General features: G+C 43.0%; 1 protein-coding gene across 9 annotated transcripts; it reads right to left on the minus strand.

The window, feature by feature from the left end:
• Positions 1-859: 859 nt before the first annotated feature.
• Positions 860-21800, minus strand: pou2f1b (POU class 2 homeobox 1b). Of its 9 annotated transcripts, none has more exons than XM_086220392.1 (15): positions 21755-21800; positions 14513-14578; positions 13881-13972; positions 12966-13061; positions 11883-12062; positions 10792-10912; positions 10575-10666; positions 10205-10378; positions 9650-9791; positions 9353-9507; positions 8868-9053; positions 8526-8640; positions 8068-8404; positions 7849-7937; positions 860-5825 (listed from the first exon to the last, which is right to left on the minus strand). In XM_086220392.1, exons 1-15 carry the CDS (start codon positions 21798-21800, stop codon positions 5554-5556), a joined length of 2163 nt encoding a protein of 720 aa, XP_086076518.1. In that variant the 3' UTR covers positions 860-5553. The 9 variants fall into 9 exon arrangements, with proteins under 9 accessions (XP_086076518.1, XP_086076521.1, XP_086076520.1 ...); XM_086220395.1 differs by having other exon boundaries at positions 8868-9050; positions 9353-9498; positions 10792-10915; XM_086220394.1 differs by having other exon boundaries at positions 9353-9498; positions 10792-10915.
• Between the last annotated feature and the right edge of the window lie 26 nt (positions 21801-21826).

Raw genomic sequence — 21826 nt, forward strand, 5'->3', positions numbered from 1 at the left:
ACATACAAAAATACTATATCTTTAACCTACTAAGAGTAAGACAGTTCTGCAATTAGTTCCATGCTGCGACAGGAGGAAAAAAAAAAAAAAAGGAGATTACCACAAACAGACATTTTTTTTTTCCACGTATGTTTTTCTCAGAAATATACCAAAATATACATCTAAGCTTTGGAATTACTGAGGCTAGGACTAAAGCCAGTGCTGGGTTTGTCTCTTAATACACATGCTGCAGGGTGGAAGGAAGAGAGAGACAGAGACACAGGACAGAGTGATATCTTTGGTATCTGCATTTGTCAAAAGTTAAATATTTGGATTTTTGCTTTGGGATAGCGCTTGTGAGGTCCCGACAACCTCACTTGGAGTAAAGCATTAAACAAAGTGTCACTGAAGCCCGCCGGGCCAGAGATCTGAGCCGGAGGGACACAGTCCATGCAGAGTGACGGACCATGATGCATAGTGTCACAGCTGATCAGAGTCTGTAGCGAAGAGACAATGTGACGAAAAGAGAGAGAGCAGAGGAAGAGGAGAGGGAGTGAAAACCAGTGACAGCAGGATGTGTATTTCTGGAGACAACAGAATAATGTCCTCCAGTGGACAGATGAGGAAGAGACAGACGCACTGCGAGAGGCATTTTCACCTAAGTCCTTGAGGAAGAGAGGGAGAGTGGATACGAGGAAACAAGTGGACCCTAGCAACAGTGCTCAAGACAGACGGAGTCCTGAGCATTTACAGTGTGCACAGGATTAACCCTCAGTGTGTATTAACAAACACCACCCAGCTATCACCAGATTGGTTCCTTGACGTGTCTGTCGGAGAAGCCTGCTCAGTCCCGTTCACACCCCCCGCCCACCCCACCCACCAAGCCACCAACCCACAGGCACCGAAAATGCTGCAGTGACCACGCCAAGTGTTCTCCAGAGGGCTGATACACATTCGCATGCAGAAAAAGCAGACTACAGCGGTGAGTGTGCAGCTGGGGATTTGATGCTGAGCAGTGAGGCAAGGGGCTGGGGAGGGGGGCGCTCTCGTTCATATACAATCAAATAGAAGTCTTTGGTTTATGTTGTTACCGTGGGAACGTGGGAGCTAGCTGTGACAGCGCACACCGCCGTGAGGGAGGACGTATACATACCAGTGGAAATGAAAACAAACAGGATTGTCAAACATAAAATAAGGTGTTAAAACACATGTCGTAGAATTTTTTTTGGAGCTTTTCAGGAGTGAAATCTTTTCAACTGAACGCAAAGGAAACAAAACATTTATTAGTCATTTCTATATAAGGCTGAAATATATCAGCGTGCAGCATCAGAACACCGAACTGTGAAGGAAAGAAAGGAAACATTCGTGAGTGCTGGTATGTATTCCGCCTGCCCCTAGTGGAGGCCTTTTTCGGGAGGTACGGGTGTGAATGGGCTTCTCTCGTGACACGTTTGTGTCTAAATATTTTTTTCTTATTTCTTTAGTAGATTAAAGCAGGTTTCACTCAGTTTTGAGTTAGAAATGAGGTATACAACAGCTCCTTCTGCCTCGCCTGGTGCGCCGCACTTCATTTATCAACGTTACAAACCAGCAAACCAGTGTGGTGGGTCAATATGATAACGTACGACTGATCTGCCTGAAATATCAAGATCACGTCACGAAAATAAAGCATTAGAGCAAAGCTAGTGCTAAGTAGATCACAAGTAGAGATGAAACACCACAAACTGCTGTTTCAATTTTATAAACCAAAAACTGGCTCGCTTAGAAGCTCGGTGAACTTCCCTCTCTATGAAAAGTATCTAAAAAAACCCATCACTGATAAACATCTGCTGGAAGATGGGAGGATGCACCATAATGGTTTGCAGACTGCTGTCTCTATTCTCTGTTTTTAAGATACTCACAATCACACACACACACACAGACACACACAACCACCTGCTGGAATTATTAGTAAAGCTTTTCTTACAGGTATCAGCGACCTGTCCCGAGTCACACCTAAAAAACATAGGTAGCAACATAATCATCCCACACTCCAAATGCCCAACAATGCACTGGGTGAGTTCAACGCTGAGCCAGAGGGGAAGCTCGCCTCTCAAGTGCTCTCTCACAATCACACACACACACCCACACACACACACACACACACTTAAACAAACAATAATGCTACAATGCTCATGTCTTCTACGTAACAATAAGGCATAAATGATAATGTTTATCTTCTTTGTCAAACTAAGAAAGCCAGTGATCTTGCCCTCTCACACTATACAAAACAGTTAAAGGCATAAAGTAAAATTACAAAAAAATAATAACAACAGAATCAAATGATTGTTAAAGACAGCACAGCAAATCAAGTCCACCAAGACTCAACCAAAATACAAAACAAAACAAAATCTATGAAAAGATTAAGATACTTCAGAGTCTCCATTCTCCAACCAACCACAGGACCTGTCCATCAGGAGCGCCCCCTCCTGGTGAAAAGACCTCACCTATACATGACAGACAGGTGTCAGCGACTCACGCATCACCACCATCGCGTGGTCTCGGGCTTATTTTCTTACTTTTTGGTCTTGTTTTTTAAAAAAAAAATGCAATAAAAAAAAGGAAGATTTAGGGGAGGTTTTTTTTTGAGTAAGCATGATAAACACTACATTCAGTCTTGATAACATACTGGTTCAAATATAAAATATGAATATCTTACAAGTGTTTATATATATATTTATATGTATAGAATTAAGAAAAGATCGTTTCTCTAATTCTTTCCTCAGATAAATATTTCAGTAACATCCTATGGTGCCGATGGCAACTGGTTCATCTTGCTAGCACGCGCTTAAGTAACTACAAACAGTCCTATCGGCCGGTCGAAGCCTCCGAGACAGAAAACCAGCAACATGAGCAGCCAGACACCCGCCGAGCTGCAAAGAGAAAGGCTTTTACTTTGGCAAGAAGGATCTCAAAATAATATCTAAACCTGGAAATACCCCATAAATAGTAGTACTAGAAAATAGCAGTAGTAGGTTGTCATTTTATGTATGGTTCCTATGTATGGTTCATCAGTATAAACTGTGAATGACAAGCCAGACAGTACTTATACATTCCACACTGGTCTATACACAGAGGTGTCTCAAGGTGAACCTTATGTTTAAGTGCTGCTGAGGTATATTCAGTCAAAATAATTATTCAACAACAGAAATGAAGTACACAAGAGGATAACAGACAATTTGCACTGCTTACAGTTTAGGTCATTCATTGTTATTTGGAAGCAGCAGAACAATGATTGGTTTGTGTGGGGGTTTAGTAGGATATGGAGCACGTAACTGCACTCAGCCCAACACTGAGTTGGGTACGATGATCTGGCAGGTTTTAATAAAATTAGTCTTCAAGATTGACCGGGGAAGCAGCATATTGGTTCATGATATGCTGGTTCAAAAAACGGTGGCGAGGATGATCAGATCAATGAGCACAGTTGAGACGGGGAAGGTCGAACCGTAACACCTGATTTTTCACAGGACGCAGTCATAAAGCTTTAGGAAAGCACGCGGGCCTGTCAACAGCTCAACTCCACCCGGAGCGTCAGCAGCAAGTTGTTAAAGCTAAGTTTCAGTGATCTTCTCCAGCAGCACCACATCAGGGATATCAGGAATTGACAGGCGGGAGGAGAGGAAATCATTTGTCAGCAGTGTGGAGAGTAGATATCATATGAACGGCAACTCGTGTGCTCGCACAGGCACAGCAACTACTGAGGAAAACCACTTTGGTTCAAGCTGTTAATTTATGGCTGAATATTAGTACAAAACAAAACAAAAACAAAAAAACAGACCTTTTCTTTTTGTAATGCTTCATAAATGTCCGAAACTGCTACTAACATGGCCAAAACGAAAAGTGAAAACAAGCCATCACATGGCTGCGAACACACAGGGTCAGGTGTCAGGGCGAGGCCCCGGTGACAAACCAATAGTGTGAAAGGAAAACTACTTTCTCATGTTCCAACCAAGCCAATCCCTCTGTTTTTGGTCAGTTGTGCTGCCAATTAAAAGTTTAGCTATGAGACATTTTGTCAAATTTAAAAAAAAAAAAAAAAAAAAAAGGTAATCTTTGGAAAATGATCATCAAAATATTGCATTTCTATATTCTGTTGACGGTGAAGATTCTGTACTCATAAATATATTGAACAAGACTAAGCTACACTCACTACACACAGCAATTATTTTAACAAATATTTTTGGTATATCTTAAAGTACGTAAGCCAGTCCAATGACTGTAGACCAAAAAAAGGAAAAAAAAAAAAAAAAGGAAAAAAAAAAAAAGACAATTTCATTCCTCCCAAAACAGGCAGACTGCAGCTCAACAATCCAGTTTTTTGGTACAGATACTGTGCACAAGTAGATACGACAGTACTACTATTAAACAGAAACAGAAGAAAACTCAAACAACAACACATTAACCCCATTTAGCCAGCGTCACCATACGGTTGGTATGACGACCACGCACCCCGACAGGTCCTCCGATTACAACCCACAGAGCCTTGTGGGATCATGCAGTTACGCAACTCTGGGCGCCTGCCTGAGCTGTAGACAACGCATGCAGACTTCTCAATTCAAACATGGCGGACATCTTTTACCAGCCAAAACAAACCTCCGTCCCACACGTGACTGCACGTCTGCAGCTCTTCTTTTTCTTTTTTTTCTTTTTTTTTTTAAAGCTCTCGATGCAAGTTTTCAGTCATATTCTATCAGTGTCTATAATCTGCACCATTTTACAGAAGCTCGGTGGTTACGTCACCACCAAGGCAAAATGTAAAACTCAGTGTTTCCAGAAAGAGAAACTCGGAGAGACGCATCCGGTCCCTCCGATCCTTAAAGCAATGATAACCTTTATATCGGCCACTTATTACTTGTTTTTAAAGCCTTATAACCACGATTACAAATTGATAGTTAAATCTTAACTTAATATTAGACTTACAAAGTTCAGAAAATGTCAAAAAAACAGACAGTAAAGATAAAGGAAAAAACTCTCTAAAATATAACTTTGATATGATTTACAACAAGGCCTGTCAAAAAACAACAAAAACGAAAAAACCCCAGGAGAGATAATTGAAGATGGGGTGACACACAAATCTCCATTAGTGATGATGAATATTGTGACATTAGTAGTAAATAGTTAAAATGTTAAAAGTTTTTGGTTAGAAGTACTTCAGAGAAAGTTCTGAGTGAAAGAGAAGGACATATATACAAAACGTGATGGTTCCAGGGTTCTTGTCTTCCTGGACGCGTGTTTTTAAGGTTCATGAGGAGCGGCAGGCCAACATCTGGCTACTGTTTGTGGGAAAAATATATCCAAGAATCATAAAGAGAAAGACGAGAAACCAAATACAAAACATAAAGTTCAACCCCAACCTCATGTGAAGTTGTTTTCTTTTTGGTGAGAGCAAAAGGATTAAATAATAATAGACAGAATGGAAAGGAGGATGGGTGGTTAGTTAGTGAAGCACAGAGTCTATCTAACGACCTCCCGCTTCCCTACATGGTGTCAGAGACGAGTGAACACCAGCAGAAACAGGATGCAGCCTGACTGGCTTCACTGAGCCTTGGAGGCAGTGGTAATGGTCGAGGCTTGCACAGGCACAGCAGTCGTGGTGGCTTGATGATGAGCATCGGTGGTGACCTGCAGCCCCCCCGCCCCGGCAGACACCAGACTGACGGGATTGCTGGTGAGCAGCGACAGGTTCTGGGGGTTCAGGAAGAGTGGCGTGGTCACCAGGTTGGGTGTGTTACCAGCAGAGGTGTTAGCAAACAGCAGGTTGCTGCCATCCAGGGAGGTGATGGGGATTGTGCCGCTCGATGCCAGAGCTGAAGAGACGACAGCAAGAGAGCAAATGTTGAGACGGGACCCAACTTGACACATGAGCAGGGCTGGTTACCAAACCCTACGCTTGTTTTGGAAGTATGCGAGTTCAGTCTTTACCTAGTCGCATTTTCGTGAGTGCATGACCGACCTTTGAGCATTTGAAATTTCAGATGTTATTTTTTCCTTCACCAGTGCAGCCTCCCATTCCCCCTCCTGCGCTCTCCTCTGTCTAGGGAACGTCTTTGTCACGTCCCAGCTGCAACGCTGATCACATCCCTCCTCCACAAAGCTGCAATTTCCTGCGTGTTTTGTCTGCCCAGCTTTGTTAACAAGCTCAGATTCTGCTGAATTAGTCAGTTGTCTCTTGGTTTGTGTGTTTCTATCATGTGCATGTCGGGCACATATTCATATTGTGCCCTTTGCTGTCTGTTTTTGTGTTCAGGTGCCTGCACATGGTGTTTTATTTTGGAAGTTGAGCAGATTCACTATGCCTTGCGTGTGAGGACTTCCTGTCTGACTCGATTTGCTTTCTGCAGCTTGACACGCCGTCTGTTAAATGTTGACTTGTCCAGTATTCCTTGCAAAGCACCTCTGGGCTGACTCGAATGGTGGAAACGCAGCAAGTGGATATCACTCCTACGTCACACACATCATACACTGTGCAGGGCAAACATGGTTATTAAGTAAAAAATTTTGAGAATATCACATTTCGAGGCATTGTCAAGTGTTTTTATGAGTGATGTAAATTCAGGCCACTGTCTATTAACTTGCGAAGTCATTGATTACTTCCATCATGTAACCCCAAAAAAGGGTGCGACCAAATCATGTTCCTGTGCAACCAAAGGATAAAGTTGGTAGCACCAGTGCTACCAGTGGATGAGTTAGTCTAACTCTGATGAGTCCAAAACCAATTCATGAAAGGCTCGAATGAGAAATAAATCGAAGTTTTACATCCACAGAAGCACTGGTGAGGGTGTGGCCCTGAGCGCGCCGGTGGATGAATGTCAAACATGTCTCCTTTGCCTCTGACATTACGAGGCAAGTCTCATACGAAGCTGTAGTTGAGTTCCAGTCCTTTCAAACAAGAGTGCTGTAGATAATTGAAACCTAATGTCGCCAAACATTGAGAAAGGCCTTTTCACTGAAGTAAAAGACGTCTTGTGTCCTACAGCTGACCTTTTTAAAAGGAACGGTATTTGCATATTCATAGATTCTGGGATTTTAATGAGGATAAGGAGAAGATATAATTTTAATGACATGAATTAACTTTTTAGTGGAATAACCATCAGGCGTAAATTGTAATTCCAGGCAGAGTAACATAATATATTTTATATCATGTCTGGAGGGGATCTGGACTTTAGTCAGTGTAATGATTTACCACCAAAACCCTGTGATGGACGTTTTCTAAGTGCATTTTTGTTCATTTTGTGTAGTTTTTAATCACATACTATTAAATCGACCATCAATTAACAGAAATTTATGCCATTTAATTTATTAGACTGTTAATTAATTAATAGCTTTCCTAGGGAGTCTTGTGTGATCTTCCATATCAAATGTTCTGAATTATAGGCTGAGGACTTTCTGGGTCTCAAAGTGATGCGGTAATTAACCCTAAGAAGTCGAATAAGTTGTCTGACTGTTATAAGATGTTGTTGCACAATTTTGTGCTGTCTTCAAGTTGACAACGACTGTTGATTAGGAATGGCAGTTTATAAGGAATGAATTAGATATTATTAGCAAATTCTGTTATACCCTTTGAGTTGACTTTACTCGAGTTTATTACCAGAAGTTCTAGATTACTTTTTTTTTTTAATTTATGGTCAAAAGATTTAACTGATATAAAAATATAATTTTGAGAAAAAAAACATACTTTTGAAATTAGGTTAAATTCGACTCCAGAACAACATTGAGGTTAAAGGCGACACAAAGCGTGCCCCCCCCCCCCCCCCCCCAAGAAATCTCAATGCACCAAACTTTTCAATACTTTCAACTTAGTACTGTAATTGCCACAATGATGATACACACCTTGGATAGTTGCCAAGGTGCTGTTACTCATGAGGGCAGGACTCAGTGCGCTGCCAAGGCCACCAGGTGTCAGACTGAGCAGGGCACCCCTGGGGACACACACACACACACACACAAACACAGACACAGACACAGACACACACACAAAAACACCAGATAATGAGTGAAATCCACACCAGTGATCATGAGAGGACTTAAGTGACCAGGAATAATACTAACCCTGGGGTGAACTGAGAGGAGGCCATCAGGCCTGGGTTTAGTCCTGCAGCAGCAGCCATGGCAGCAAAGCTTGCGCTGGTGGGTAACTGGGCAGCACCCTGCAGTGCTGCAGACAGCCCTGGAGCTGCCACCATCACCTGACCCGTCCCCAGAGAGGTGGCTATGGATGTCGGAGCCTGGGTGACAATGGTGTGCGCCTGAGTGCCAGGTTTACTCTCTGTGGTCGTGGGCTGAATACTCGTCGGTGACGGGCTTAAAGATGGAGAGCTGGTGGCTGTGGTAATCAGCGGTGCAGTGGAGATGACGGATGCAGTATTTGTGGCGCCGACTGTCGTGCCTTTGAGGGAGGGCAGGTCATTAGGGTTTATTTGAGAGAGCATACATTTAATTCAATCATCGTGTCTTGTGACCAAAACAAATGCGCTCAGTCAAGCACGCACGCACACATACACACACACCTGTGAAAGATAAACTGGAGACGCTGGTGCTGGTGAGAGGCATCACTGGGTTTACAGTCAGAGTGGTGGGTGTGTTAATAGTCGGACTGCTCACCAGGCTTGCTGTGCTGGCCACCTGGAAAACAGGAGGGACCGTTCAAAGAGATGAGTGTGAGTGAGTCACACACAAGCATAATAAAGGTTTTGTTATAGCAGCTTTGGCTATAGAACACATAAAACAACTCACAAAGATCTAGTTGTCATGAAAAGGCAGCCAAAAAAAAGTGTTAAATTGAGACTGCATTTCCTTCATGTCAAGAAAGAAAGAAAAAAACCTTCAGGAGCAAAAGTGTCAATCCTCACCAAAGGACTACTGGGTGTAAAGATGGTTTTGATGGGGGTGCCTCCTCCGCTGTTGCCAGTGCTGGGGGGGTTGATCCTCTTCTCTTTCTGCCGGCGATTGCAGAACCAGACCCGAATCACCTCCTTTTCCATGTTGAGCTGGTCAGCGATCATGGTGATCTCCTCAGAGGTAGGTTTTTGGTTCTGCTTGAAGAGGGCAAAGAAGCCAGGAATTCCCTGTCAGCACTGAGGAGTCCAAGTCATTCACTCCCATCACATCTCCTGGGATTATTTACCAGATTACTTACACCTGCCTCTTAATCTGCTGCTCCTCCATCATCAATATGTTCAGTAAATTTCCAACAATCCTGTGTCTATTGGTAAGTACATTGCCTTTGTTTTCAGCAACAAATGGTGACAGCTAATTCTCAGGTTATTAGTCATTTTCACAAACTGGATCAGTTTTGTTAACCTCTTGAATTTTAAAGCTAACGCTGGTTTCTCACCTCCAGAAAGCTCTTTTCTAAGGCCACTCGGATGTTGGTCTCGATACTGGTCCTCTTCTTCCGTCTGCGGTTGATCCCCTCTATGCCCATGCCTGGAGAGCCCAGGGCACTGGGGCTGGACAGGGCCTGGTCAGATGTCAGGTTCTCTGCACAAACAGCACCGACACAAAGGAAGGAGAGGCAGGTAAAGACAACATAAAGACACACAGGTTTCCCACAGCACAGATGCGAGGACGGCTCCATAGGCAGTGCTCATGGCGCCTTATGCCAGCGGCTCAAGTTGGTTCAGGGACAAACCTGCATCGTTGAGCCACTTCTCCAGCAATGGCTTGAGTTTACACATGTTCTTAAAGCTCAGATTCAAGGCCTCAAAGCGAGAGATCGTAGTTTGGCTGAAGTCGTTTCCGTACAGCTTCCCCATGGCCAGGCCAACATCCCCCTGGTGAAGGAGAGGGAGAAAGACAGGCCAAGAATGAACAGACTAGCATGAATACAGGATGTATGTGATTAATAACATATCTGTACTACATCTGTGAAGACATCTTTCTTTCTTTGTGCTTTATGGGGGTAATATAATAATATTTCAGATCCAGTTGCATGTCACAGATAAGGCCTTCAGGAGACTTTTGTGTAGTACGATGACATTTGACATATGAAACCAGCAGTCTAGGGTCCCTTCTAAGCCTTCAAGTAGAGTTTATAAAGTTTGAAAGAAATGTGCTCTGTAGATTTGGCGATCTAGGGAAGTGTCCACTATCTGGTTTTCTACAATATTAGTCCAGGGTTGCTGTACAGAGAGTATGATGGTGAACCCTTCATGACGGATCAAGTATTATTCAGTTCTACACACACCTGTGTGAAGCCCAGTTTGATGCGCCTCTGTTTGAAGGTCTTGGCAAACTGCTCGAGCTCCTCCAGATCACTGGGCTCCTCCAGAGTGGGGGTATCCAGCCGTTTTGGGGGTGTTTGACTGAGGGGTAGGGGCTGGATAGGTGTGGCTGCTGTTGTGAGGGTTGGAGTTGCAGGCTGCAGGATACAACATGTAATTATACTCTCTAAGATTGGGAGGGAATTCAAACATAAGCAATACAGATGTGGGATAATGTTTTGGGTCAATCTTAAAATCTTGTTTTTTTGATGTAATTATATCATTTACTGATAAAAACAGTATAGCCACAATGTATCTTCAGATTTTAATGGTGCTGCTTGCATCATAACCGACCTGAGTTGCGAGGGTGATGCTCGGTTGAGTTGGCAGGAGGTTAGCTTGGCTTTGAGGTAGTTGATTTAGAAGACTCTGGGCTTGCAATATGCCTGCAGAGTGAAACACAGCCGAGGGAGGGAAGATAAAAAGACTATTACATTATACCATATTTGGAATCCAAGTCTTTTCCTAATTCTACAAGCTGATCAAACACTATAACTCGTGTTGTGCTTACTCTGCTGGGCCTGCGGCGGTGTCTGTGAGATGATGAACTGAGTGGGCTGCAGTGGTGTGGCGATCGGGTGGCCGGGCTGCACCAGAACAAACTGTGGCAGACTGAGATTCTGCTGCTGTAGCTGCTGAAACACAAACATCACCATCAGAAGGAAACTGGCTAAATAGAATTACATCAATGCACCACTAGGAACTCCTATGACATACATGTGTCACAAACAGAAGACCTGCATAAGATACCGGATTGTGATGAGGCATTCTGGAAGCAACATGCTTTGTCTTATAGATTCAACAGCTGAGTGCAAACAACAGGATTTTCAGGTCCATCCATTCAAAAAGTGTGGGCGACTAACAGCCAGATGCCAGACCATAGACTATAATAAGTCTCCACTAACAACAAGGTGTGGATCTCAAGATTTGCTGCATACCATTACTTAAAGGTCTGTGGGTCCAACCTGACCGCCGTCAGAATTTGACTGGCTACATTAACAAGTTCCAGCATCATTTACATGTGTCTCAAAAGAGAGCTAATGACAAGCTCATCTCATCAGTTCGGCTGGCATTGCTGGTTTGAAACTCAACAAAAAGTAATGAATAAAAGGTAAAATCTGTATGCATATAAGCTGATATGTTACGTTGCCTGCAGGGTTTCCTGACGTGAACCCAGGTGTGGGGAGGTGTCTGCTCTATGTTGCAGGGACTCCATGATGAATGAAGGTTTTACCAGGGTTCTGTGGGTGCAGCTCTGGAAGCACCACCTTCAGCCTACAGTCTCTCCCAGAGGAGGAGATCCCCTTTCTTCAAAGAACCTCACAACAGCATTTTGCGTCTGCATCATGATCTACTTTCCCGACATGCCGACTCGTTAACCTTCATATGTACTTTCGTAGTAAACTACTCCTCGTCCTATAACTCCTGTTATCCCCATTTTTGTTGCCATTTTGAGCCAGCTGTTCAAAACGAGCATGCACCTATCTTGACCAGCAGAGGGAACGTTCATTTCAGGGCTGCCCCTTTACACACATTAGCATAAATAATATGCGAGTATGACTGGTAAAAAAAAGAACTGTCGGCTGCATGATTGGGTCTTACGGGAGAGATCTGGATGGGCTGTGACAGGGGTAGCTGGGTAATGGGTGTGGCTGCGGAGGCTGAGATACTGGCCCCAGTGGTGCTGTTCTGCTGGCTGGCTGAATGCTGCACAGCTGCAGCCAGGAGCTGAGCTTGGGCCTGATGGATCAACAGTTGCTGCTGCGCTGGGGTCAAGGTCAACTGAGGAGCCACAGAGACAGACAGATTATATTATAGAGAAAAACATGAAATAATATCAATATAACTCAGTTTAAGTAGCACTGGATGAGTTAGTGTAACAACAGTATTTTACTTTTGGCTTTGATACCTCTGTAAAGTTTAACATTGGACATACTGATGACTAACTTGCAAAGCGTTTGCAACATTTTACGGGGTTTGGAGCTTATCAGCAGCTATTAAAACAGCTGCTCCAGTTACCCCGTCAACATCTAGACTGCAGAGTTCCTTTCACGTTCTGATTATTTGTTTTTATGATGCCAGTTTGACAGTTCACATCCATACAGTTGAGAGATTTACCATCTTGCTGTATACAGATCAAAGTGCTGACAGTTTATGCACATTTCTCCGTTGAATTTAACTTTTCACAAAGGTATCAAAGTAGTGTTGAAACTTCAGCTATCACAACGACACTAATGAGTCTAGACAGGCGACTCATGCAGCTGAGCGAGTGCAAATGAGCATGTTGATGGCAGTCAAACCCATATACACATGCACAGTAAACATTTACAATCCCATGGATCGAAAACAGCTGAATTCAACCCAACTGATCTTTGCAGCTACTGGATGGCTTGAGCTATAAATGAGAGACCATGGATGTGAAATGTAGCCAGTGTGACAAGTGGTTGGCCTGGCCATGAGATACACAAGGACTATGTCCAAACGGTTTAGGAGGAATTAGACAATAGCCACACAACCACAGTGATGAACAAGCAGAGGGGACGCCAGACTTAGTCACAGAATAAGGAAAAGCGATCACTTCTTCTCCAACTTTTTCAGTGAGTGTTAAATGTCTGGAGGTGTCACCACGGACACATGGCTACAACCAGGTTTTCACTCAGATCAATGAGGCAACAGGCCACTTACTCCAGCAATCTGTCCCCCGGCCAACATTAGCTGGGTTTGAGGCAATACACTCTGCTGGACGGAGGTCGGAAGAGCATTCGAGTCTTCCGAATTAGACTAGTGGAGGTAAAGCAAAGAGCGGGGCTTAGTGGAAACCTTCCTAGAGGCATACATTGTTGACTCTGTAAATATTTGACAGAATATGTAATTCAGACAAACCCCGACTGGTCTAAATTTGAAAAAAACATAAAGCTGAAAATGCAATAAACATCTAATTTCTGCTACCTGAGCACCTCTCTGAGAATGAGCCTTCAGTCTTTGAGCAGGGAGAGGATTTGAATTGAAAAGGAAGTGAGCAAGTGGGTACTTAAAATGTGCCGCAGCCTTCAGAGACAACGAGAGTGAAGGGAAGGGAGGGCAGATTTGAGATGCTAATTAAAATAACTGTTATGCAGTGCATGTAAATTCTGCATAGATTTGCATATTCTCGGCCATCTGTTTCCGGGCAACCGCAGAGCAGTTAATTAGCATACAGGGTTGATTAATCTGCCTTGTTGCCAGGCGACACCAGGAGAGCGAGGCTCATTTAAATGAACTCTTTTTACTTGTGCATATATGAGTGCAGATGAGCAAACCTCTATTTAAACTTAAGTCCTTCTTTCACCATTAAACTCAACTCTGTGTCATTACATGGGAATCAGTTTGAGCTCATTTTGCTTTCGAGAGCTGACACTTTGCTTTTGTTTACCTCGGGGTGCTAGCAAGCAAAGCAGGAGGAGTGAGGATGCAATCTAATTCATATTCACAGCCGCTGAAATCCCTAAACATCTAAAATAACTACATTATCAACGACATCTGCTCCTCCCACAGAAACCAGAATTTTAAGTTACTTCAGGTTAAATGTGTAGTTGTGTGATGCTATACTTCATGTGTTACCTGTTGGAGGAGGGCTTGTGCATGTGCATTAGTGATTGCACTTGTGGTTGGCACCGTCTGCCTCTGAAAGTCCAATCCATTGGTTTGGATTCCTACACACAGAAAATACAGTTCATAAACTGGAGCATTTCAAAGATGTGTTTTTGTTTTCGCGACTTGACAACATGAGGACAAAAGAGGAACACAAAGCAGTTAAGAAGTATACAGGTGAACAATGAAGAAAAACAAACACAGGAAGTACATGCAGATGAGTTATCACACGGTTGAACCAACGGGCTTATTTGGGAGCATGCAGTAACATTAATATCAATTTCAAAATAACAAAATCACGCAGTGAATCTTTTCTCAGCTCATTTGCATCACAGAGTCACTGAAGCACTGAGAAACAGCAAATTAGTGTGATGCGAGCAAGTGAAGCAAACTGCCCTGAGAGGTAAACACTTTATCTGACAAAAAGAGAGCTGCTCCTTTAGAGGCGTGAGTCAGTGGTACAAAGGGTGGACAGTCGTGAGCTTTTTCCAATGTAAATTTTTGGCTATGAATTTGAAACCTGTTGAATGAGTGTGTAAAAGTCTGCCATTCTAATTTCAGCACTGAAATGAGAGGAAAAAAAGCAGAAAAAAAACACTCACCGGTGTTCCTGTCACCAGTTTCCATTGCACATTTAGTAGGTTCTGACTGATTATTCACTTTAACATCTGGAAGAGGAAGACAGAGCCAATGAGACACCCTCACACTTGGTTCAAACATCATTTCAAAACATGACTTGAGGAGAATTCTCACTTTTAGAAGCGTATATCCCACAACTGTATGATTCTCCACAATATGGTACTTTCACTGCCTCCATTCAAAGCAGCAAATATAATCACCTAGCTCTATTTGCAGTCACTGGAATTTAGAATCACAACTGATGTCACATTATTGCCCCCCCCCCCCAAAAATGCAATGCAATGCAAAGTGTGTCAGATAAGCCTGTCGTGATTCAGAAGAGGACACAAAGCAAACTTAGCTACGCTCCATCATAACCTCATCAAAAACTCACCCGCTTTTGCTCCACCCGTGTTTTCTAGCATGGTTGCAGAGCCTATCAAGGAAATTTGCCTCTGCCGGGCAAACCCACCGACAGGGCGTCCGGCACTTTGTTCCTCCTCCCACTCCTCCCTCTCTTCACTCTCCACTGGTCAGTGAGCAGAGTTCAATACAAAACCAGAGCTACACACAAACACAGTAGCACTGTCCACCACACGGTTCACTGAACAACACTGGGATACGCACACTGGGAAAGCCAACAGGGTTTAGGCAAACAGCTCTCAGTTCCTAACTCTGCACTCTTACTCATTTCTTTTCTTATAGCTCTGCCCCTCTCTCGTCTAACGTGTACTTGCTCTCCCTCTTCCCCTCCCTCCCTCTCTCTCTCTCTCTCTCTTGTGTGCCAAGATTGTCAGTACTTCTGAAAAAGTTCGCCCTCTCCCTCTCTTACTGGAATGAAACAAACGACAAGTGCAGCTGGCAGCCTCCGCCAGCCCTGCCCCCCCCCCCACCCCTCCAACTCTACAATGAAGCATAATCAGTATTCAGCTGATTAAAGCCGTATGCAAATCTTCCTCTTCCTCGTTAGCAATGCAAGGCTTTGAAGTCCTGCGAGCGACGCATTTCACACCGGGATGAAATGAAAGCTTTCTGCATAATTTAAACCCCTATAAATATTTATCATCTCATTAGCATATTAATTGGATGGCTTTTGGAAGACGATAAAAAACAGGGGAATAAGGATGACAGGCAAAGTGCTCAAACCAGTGCAGCAGAGGGAGGGAAAGGAGCAGCACACGACCAATTATTGTGTGAGCGCATAGCTAAAAATTAATTAGCTGAGAGCAGGTAAAGGGCTATAGATATCCCAGAATGCAGTGTGAGGCCTGTTGGCGGTGGTCTGGGCATGTTCGCATTAATAGAAAAGACTGCTCATTCCAAGCATCTCCAGAACTCAATGACACTGGGTCCAACTGCTAAAATGGGAAGGGGGAGTGTGTTATGAGAGGGAGGGGGGAATCGCTCAATCGGAAATAAATAACTCCACATTAATCCATCACAAGCCTGTCATTACTGCAAGACCCCCTGTGGCTAAAGCATTCCACAGCGAGCAATTCCAACGAGTGGGTGGCGGGCAGGTTGCTGTCTATGTTTATGAAGTGTTTGGGGATTAGCATATTTAGATTAGCTTTACATTCCATTAGTATTTCATTATGAAGCCCTTTTAAATTTATTTTCACCCAACTCTGCAAGTTAATACAGTGGGGAGAACAGCCCTGCTATGGGGCAGCACATGTGTCCGGTGAATCCCAGTGACTGGACTGGAATGCATGCCTGTATTGTGGTCTACAGGGGACGGGGCTTACAAACTAATTCCACTCCAACTTCTTCCTCACTCTAATCAACTTCTTCACTTATCCCCTCTGCCTGACGAATGGCATTTGCATACCACCAGTCAGCCAAATCAAACAACACTAGAAGGGCACGGTGGTGTTAACAGGACATGCTGAAAGACATGCAGACCTTTAACGGACACGGCAGTGTGACAAAGAGAGACACAAATCTTCAGTCAGCAAGCAATGTTGTGTCTTGATATACACTGTAAAAGTCCTCCTCAATGCCAATAACCGCAATGTCCCACTGAGTCTACAAGTGGCTATGTACTGCAACCACTTGTAGAGCTTTCAGTCACTTGCAACTTTGGTTTTTGACTCTGATCACATGCTACCTTGTTTTCCCATCACAAAGGCATTTTAAAGGTGATGCAGTCTCTCCGACCAGTGGGGGGCTGGTTGTCGTAGCTGGTAGTTTTGGCTAAAATAGCAGCTAATCTCTTTCTAATTATTTACAGTGTTCAGGAGAATAATCACGTTTTTGTTATATGTTAAGCTGGATGAAAATAAACACGTTCTGTTCCTACTATTGCAATAAGAAACACATCCAAAGGTCAGCCTTGCTTGCAGTCCTGTTAGTGCTTATTTTACCCATGACCATATAATGGGGATACAATGCCAAGATGCGATGATTGTTATTTTTGTCACATTAGCAAAGCTATTCAGTACATCACATGGCAGTAATGAAATATAGCTTGTTTGGCAGTTACTATCCCAGACAGTAAAGACTGCATTATGCTCCACACCGCTCTCTGCTGTTGATCCCTCCAAACTACGCAAGGTTGAGTCTGACTGCAGCCTTTTGTTTAACAAAGTGGCTACTGTAGGGCTTACAGATGCCACACTAGTGTCAAAAGTTTTAAAGAGGTCATTCCAATGAACTCTGTCTGAGAGGTCAAGAGATTAGTCTGCTCTGACCTCTTTGACAACCACATCATACGACCAAATGAAAAAACAAAGGAGAGGTGAAAGCAAAGGCAGTATTCAGCAGTGCACTTGTACAGTTACTGGGTTGAATGGTTTGAAAACCCTGCTGTGGAACAATGCTGTAGACAATTAGCCTGCATGGAGAATTTTAAACAGGTATCTCATTAGTGCCGTTATGTGGGAAGGCTGGCTGAATACTAGAGAGCAGTTAATGTGAGCGGGGAGATTCAGCATGAGACAGAGCAAAAACTTAATTAGCACATCCACATTCTCCTCAACTGCCTATATTGTCCATCATACACACTGAATACATCAAGAGCTCGTCCACATCTAGACTAGCCCGAGTTAAAACAGACGGGAAGTGTGAGGTCACAAAAGATAATCTTTCTCTTTGAGGAAATTAATACCAAACAGTAAATCTTCCGAGATCAATGCAGATCATTACAAATATACTAACAATTGAGAGTAGCTTCTAAAATCCGTCAATTACAGGAGTCCACTGCTGCCACCGCACAGGAAATTTTGAAGAAACAGAAATACGTATATCATGCTATTCTGAGATATTGTCCCATTATTACAATTTGCCTTAGTGCTTGCATTTAAATGAACATTTCTAAGTCACACATCACTTTTTCCCCCACAAAAATAAACACACTTTTCCTCATAAAATATCATTAAGTGGCTGTGTTAAGGCGTCAGACCATCACAGGCTTGACACATACACAGCACATTCACAGTGAGGAGGACGAGGAATATTTTTAAGTGACCAATGATTGAACACATCATGCAAAACTAGCAGTTGTGTTAATAACCAGAAAAGGCAGTGCTCAAACCAGCAGTGGACCTGTGGCCCCGCCATCATGAGACGGCGAGGAAGTCATGTCTGTTCTCAACAGATAATACCTGAAGTCAGCTGGCAAACACTGGAGAGACACTTAGCGAGTTAAAGTCAAGTCTAACCTATGTTAAAAACCTGTCATTGTAAAAGAAGAATGCTGGTTGCTTTAATAGTGAGTCATTATGAAACTACATAGTTATTTTAAGAATTCATAGGAGTTCATGTTTAAAAATGAGTCACGCCATGTAATTAGAAAAAACCTTTCAGAAAAAATGTGAGAAATCTCTTTTGAAAAATCTCACTTACAGAGGAGAAAAACTCAGTACATTTTGAACATATTTGTTTTTGACACTGTATTCGCAGTAATATGCGGCCTTTGAGACTAAATATTAGATGCAGGGGCCGTTGTAAGCTACTGTAGAATCTCTTAAGCTCATTAGTCAAATATCTACATGGAAGGTGTGAAATTTACCGAAATGAAAGATGGGTTTGTAGATGCAGGAGGGACTATTTAAATCCTTCCTATCAGCACACGCAGAGGACACAGTCACTACAACAGTCGGCAAACTGCAGAGCTCACTTTCTTGTAATATGAACAAATTATACTTTATCAGATCTGAATGTTCTCTGCAACTTTCTCAAACTTTTGCCTCATCTTTGTATACTTAGGCACACATTTTTCGCGATATTTTCTGATGCCTCCGCACAACCTTCACCAGGTCATAAACTACTGCCCGGTTTATCTAAAATCTTTAATGAAATTCTAGCTAATATTTGCTGAGGTTATTAATAATACAAGAGACAGGGGAGGGACAACATAGCTGTTGTTGCTTGGTACAGACAACAACCTGTAGATTAACTACGTACACAACTCATTCACAACTCCGTGCAACAAATTACATCATGGGGTGGTACACTGAGTAGAGAAGAGATGGATGAGGGCAAAATGAAGAAAACATCAGTGGCTGCTTTTGCAAAAAATACAAGTTTCCCTTAACAGGCAGTACAAACCTCTTCTTAGTACTTCTGATGCATTTATGTGATACAACACATCAAAAGGCAGGATTTACAGAATTGAAACATATGCACTCATGTTCTAAAAGACCCTACAATAGTATGAAGCCTAAATTGCCACATTCGGTAAACATGCTTGCATGTGACAAGTCAGTATGTCCCTGTTATCCTGCAGTCAATTGTCTGTTTTAGTTTGCTTTGTGCTGGATAAAAGGCAGCGCTGTTTTGCATTGTTTACTCATGAATGTCTCACTCTCCAACAGATCAGCAGAGACAGGCTGTTATCGGTTTTGCACACACCATACAGCATTTTTTGGTTATGATTTTCTTCCGCCAACGTAAAAAGCCTTGTGTGACTGGAGAGAACCTTCATGCAGGCCTTCTCAGTACTTTGAGATGGCATGTCCTGAATTTATTACTGCCAATGATGCATTATTCATAACAACTGTGTTTACATCGATGAATATTCATGATGGAACTACAAGGCTGGAATGAGGGTGGAACTGTAAAACTGATTAAATGAGGAAAAGTAGCATGTGAGGATGCAAATTTTGTTCTCATCTGTTCTTTAAGTTGAACAGTTTAATAAGTCAATTGTATTTTTTCGTAAGGAAGCAAGGCTGTTTTTCCAGAGTGCATGCTCTACAGTTCCAGACGGGCTAAGAAACAAACAAAACAGAAACTTAATGCAGTGATTTAAAATTACTCTTTTTTTTAACTGCCTTAGAATAATGGACAGGTATTTAGTTTTACCAACACAACAAGAAACTGATACTTCTGTGAATACTGGGATTCCCAGCCTGAGAAGAGGTTTAGTGTGGTTTTATTATGTTGGAATGACAATGCAATACATTGTAAATGTTTCAGGCTCATAATATATGAGACTGAATTTAATTATCAAAACAAGTGAAGCACAGAAACGAGCCTCATTCCATGTCCTGTTTTGACTTGCAAAGACGCTATAGGCAGGTCTCCCTCAGCCTTTCCACACATCATGGTCAGAATCTGTTAAAATCATTAATTTTCAAAAGGTTAAGTTACTCAGACATTGCGATAGCGTGCACACCTTTCAGTGTAAGAGTGACTTAAAATGGAGGGGGGGGGGGGGGGTGTGTAAAAGATGTTCCTGTGCAAAACACAACAAAGACCTGTAGTCTGAAGAGACTTCACAATAGTTTCTTTGAACCAGGAATGACCACTGGGGACTGTGGAGGCCAACACTGTAAGGTTCAGTTTATAAAGTAAATTCATCAGAATACATAGTGTTACGACTAAAATAATATATAACTAACGGACCTTGGGACCTAAGTAACCATTTATCACTTCAAGAACACTGCTGAGTTTTAGTTTTGCCCCTTCAAGTTTGGGCACCCCTGCTCTAAATAAACTTAACTGCAAGGAGAGAAAACCAGAGCCATCAAGCTGAGTCTTGCCCAGTCATGAAACCCGCAGAGTGAATGGTGATAGGGTAAGAATGCCTGTTATTAATGTGGCCTTCCGGAAGTGGGCCTCACGACTACACAGGTATAGTCTTAGTACACACACCAGGCTCAAACTACTGGAACGACCACAGCTTGGAAGTTTCGAAACTACTCTTTCAGGTGCATTACAGCGTTGTACAAACATATCAAATATTTTAATACGATCGACTAGCAGCTCAAACTACCCCCGGTTCAAGTTAAAAGGCGCCCAGCCTAAAGCAAACTGTGTCCAATACACAAACACTGACGCCACACCTTCACCTGACGAACGCGCCGAGTCTGCTCAGCGTTTACGAAACGCTAACGGTAAGTTAGCCTCCACACCACTGGAGCAAGTTAGAGAACGGTAACACAGCAGGGGAACAACCTTTCTGGTTTTAGCAGACGATGTCTGATTTTCAGAACGCCCCTCGATCACAAACGCCTGTGTTGACATGCATTGATTGTGCCAGATGAGCCCCCGCTCCTCGTCGGTTGATAGAATATGCTGAACTTCGCACTCTGGCTCAGGCAGGCCCGCATGAATAACACAACAGGCTACTGTAGCTCGGCTGCGCCCCGCACAAAAGACTGGAGGAGGAAAACGCTCTGCTAAATAATCACGTTGAGCACAGGCAAACCGAGCTGACACGGTATATCACAAAAGAATGTCTTCACTCATCATTGGATATTTACCCGCAAAAAAACAACACTTGAAAATAAGCTAGCCAGCCGCTGCTCGGCAGGCTAAAATGAATATGCAAAGCCCGTTCAAAAGCTTCACACCGCTGTGCATCAACACAAAGCCGAGCGCTAGCAGGCGAGCTAACGCTAGCTTGCTAGCATACTGATTTCAGTCAAACTGTGTTAGTGAAATATCTAAACAGGACATATCTGAACCAGGGTCACGTCGGTGATTATTAATAAAATATGCTAAATTGTATTTGTCGACAGAGGTATGAATATGTAGCGGCGTACAGCCGTCTAATCACACAAAGGGGGGAGGCATGTTTCCATGTAATTTGTCGTCGTACTGCAATAGCTCGCTTCCTGCTATGTCAAATTACAGTTGGCTAGCTGAGCGTAAATTCAAACAGCGCTCATTACCATCTCGTTCTCTTAGTCAATCTGCGTTTCATCTGTATGGCGTTTTCATAAATTCTACCACGGTTTGAATATGAGTATGAATATGTAAAATGCTGTAATCATTACCTGGTCCTGAACTCTCATCTTGACTCGCTGCTCCTCCGTCCGCCATTTTGAATATTTAACCCGAAATCCCAG

This window comes from Aulostomus chinensis, chromosome 12 (assembly GCF_037954235.1).
Source record: "Aulostomus chinensis isolate RoL2024-O1b breed Wild chromosome 12, RoL_Achi_v1.0, whole genome shotgun sequence".
NCBI classification, from domain to species: domain Eukaryota; kingdom Metazoa; phylum Chordata; class Actinopteri; order Syngnathiformes; family Aulostomidae; genus Aulostomus; species Aulostomus chinensis.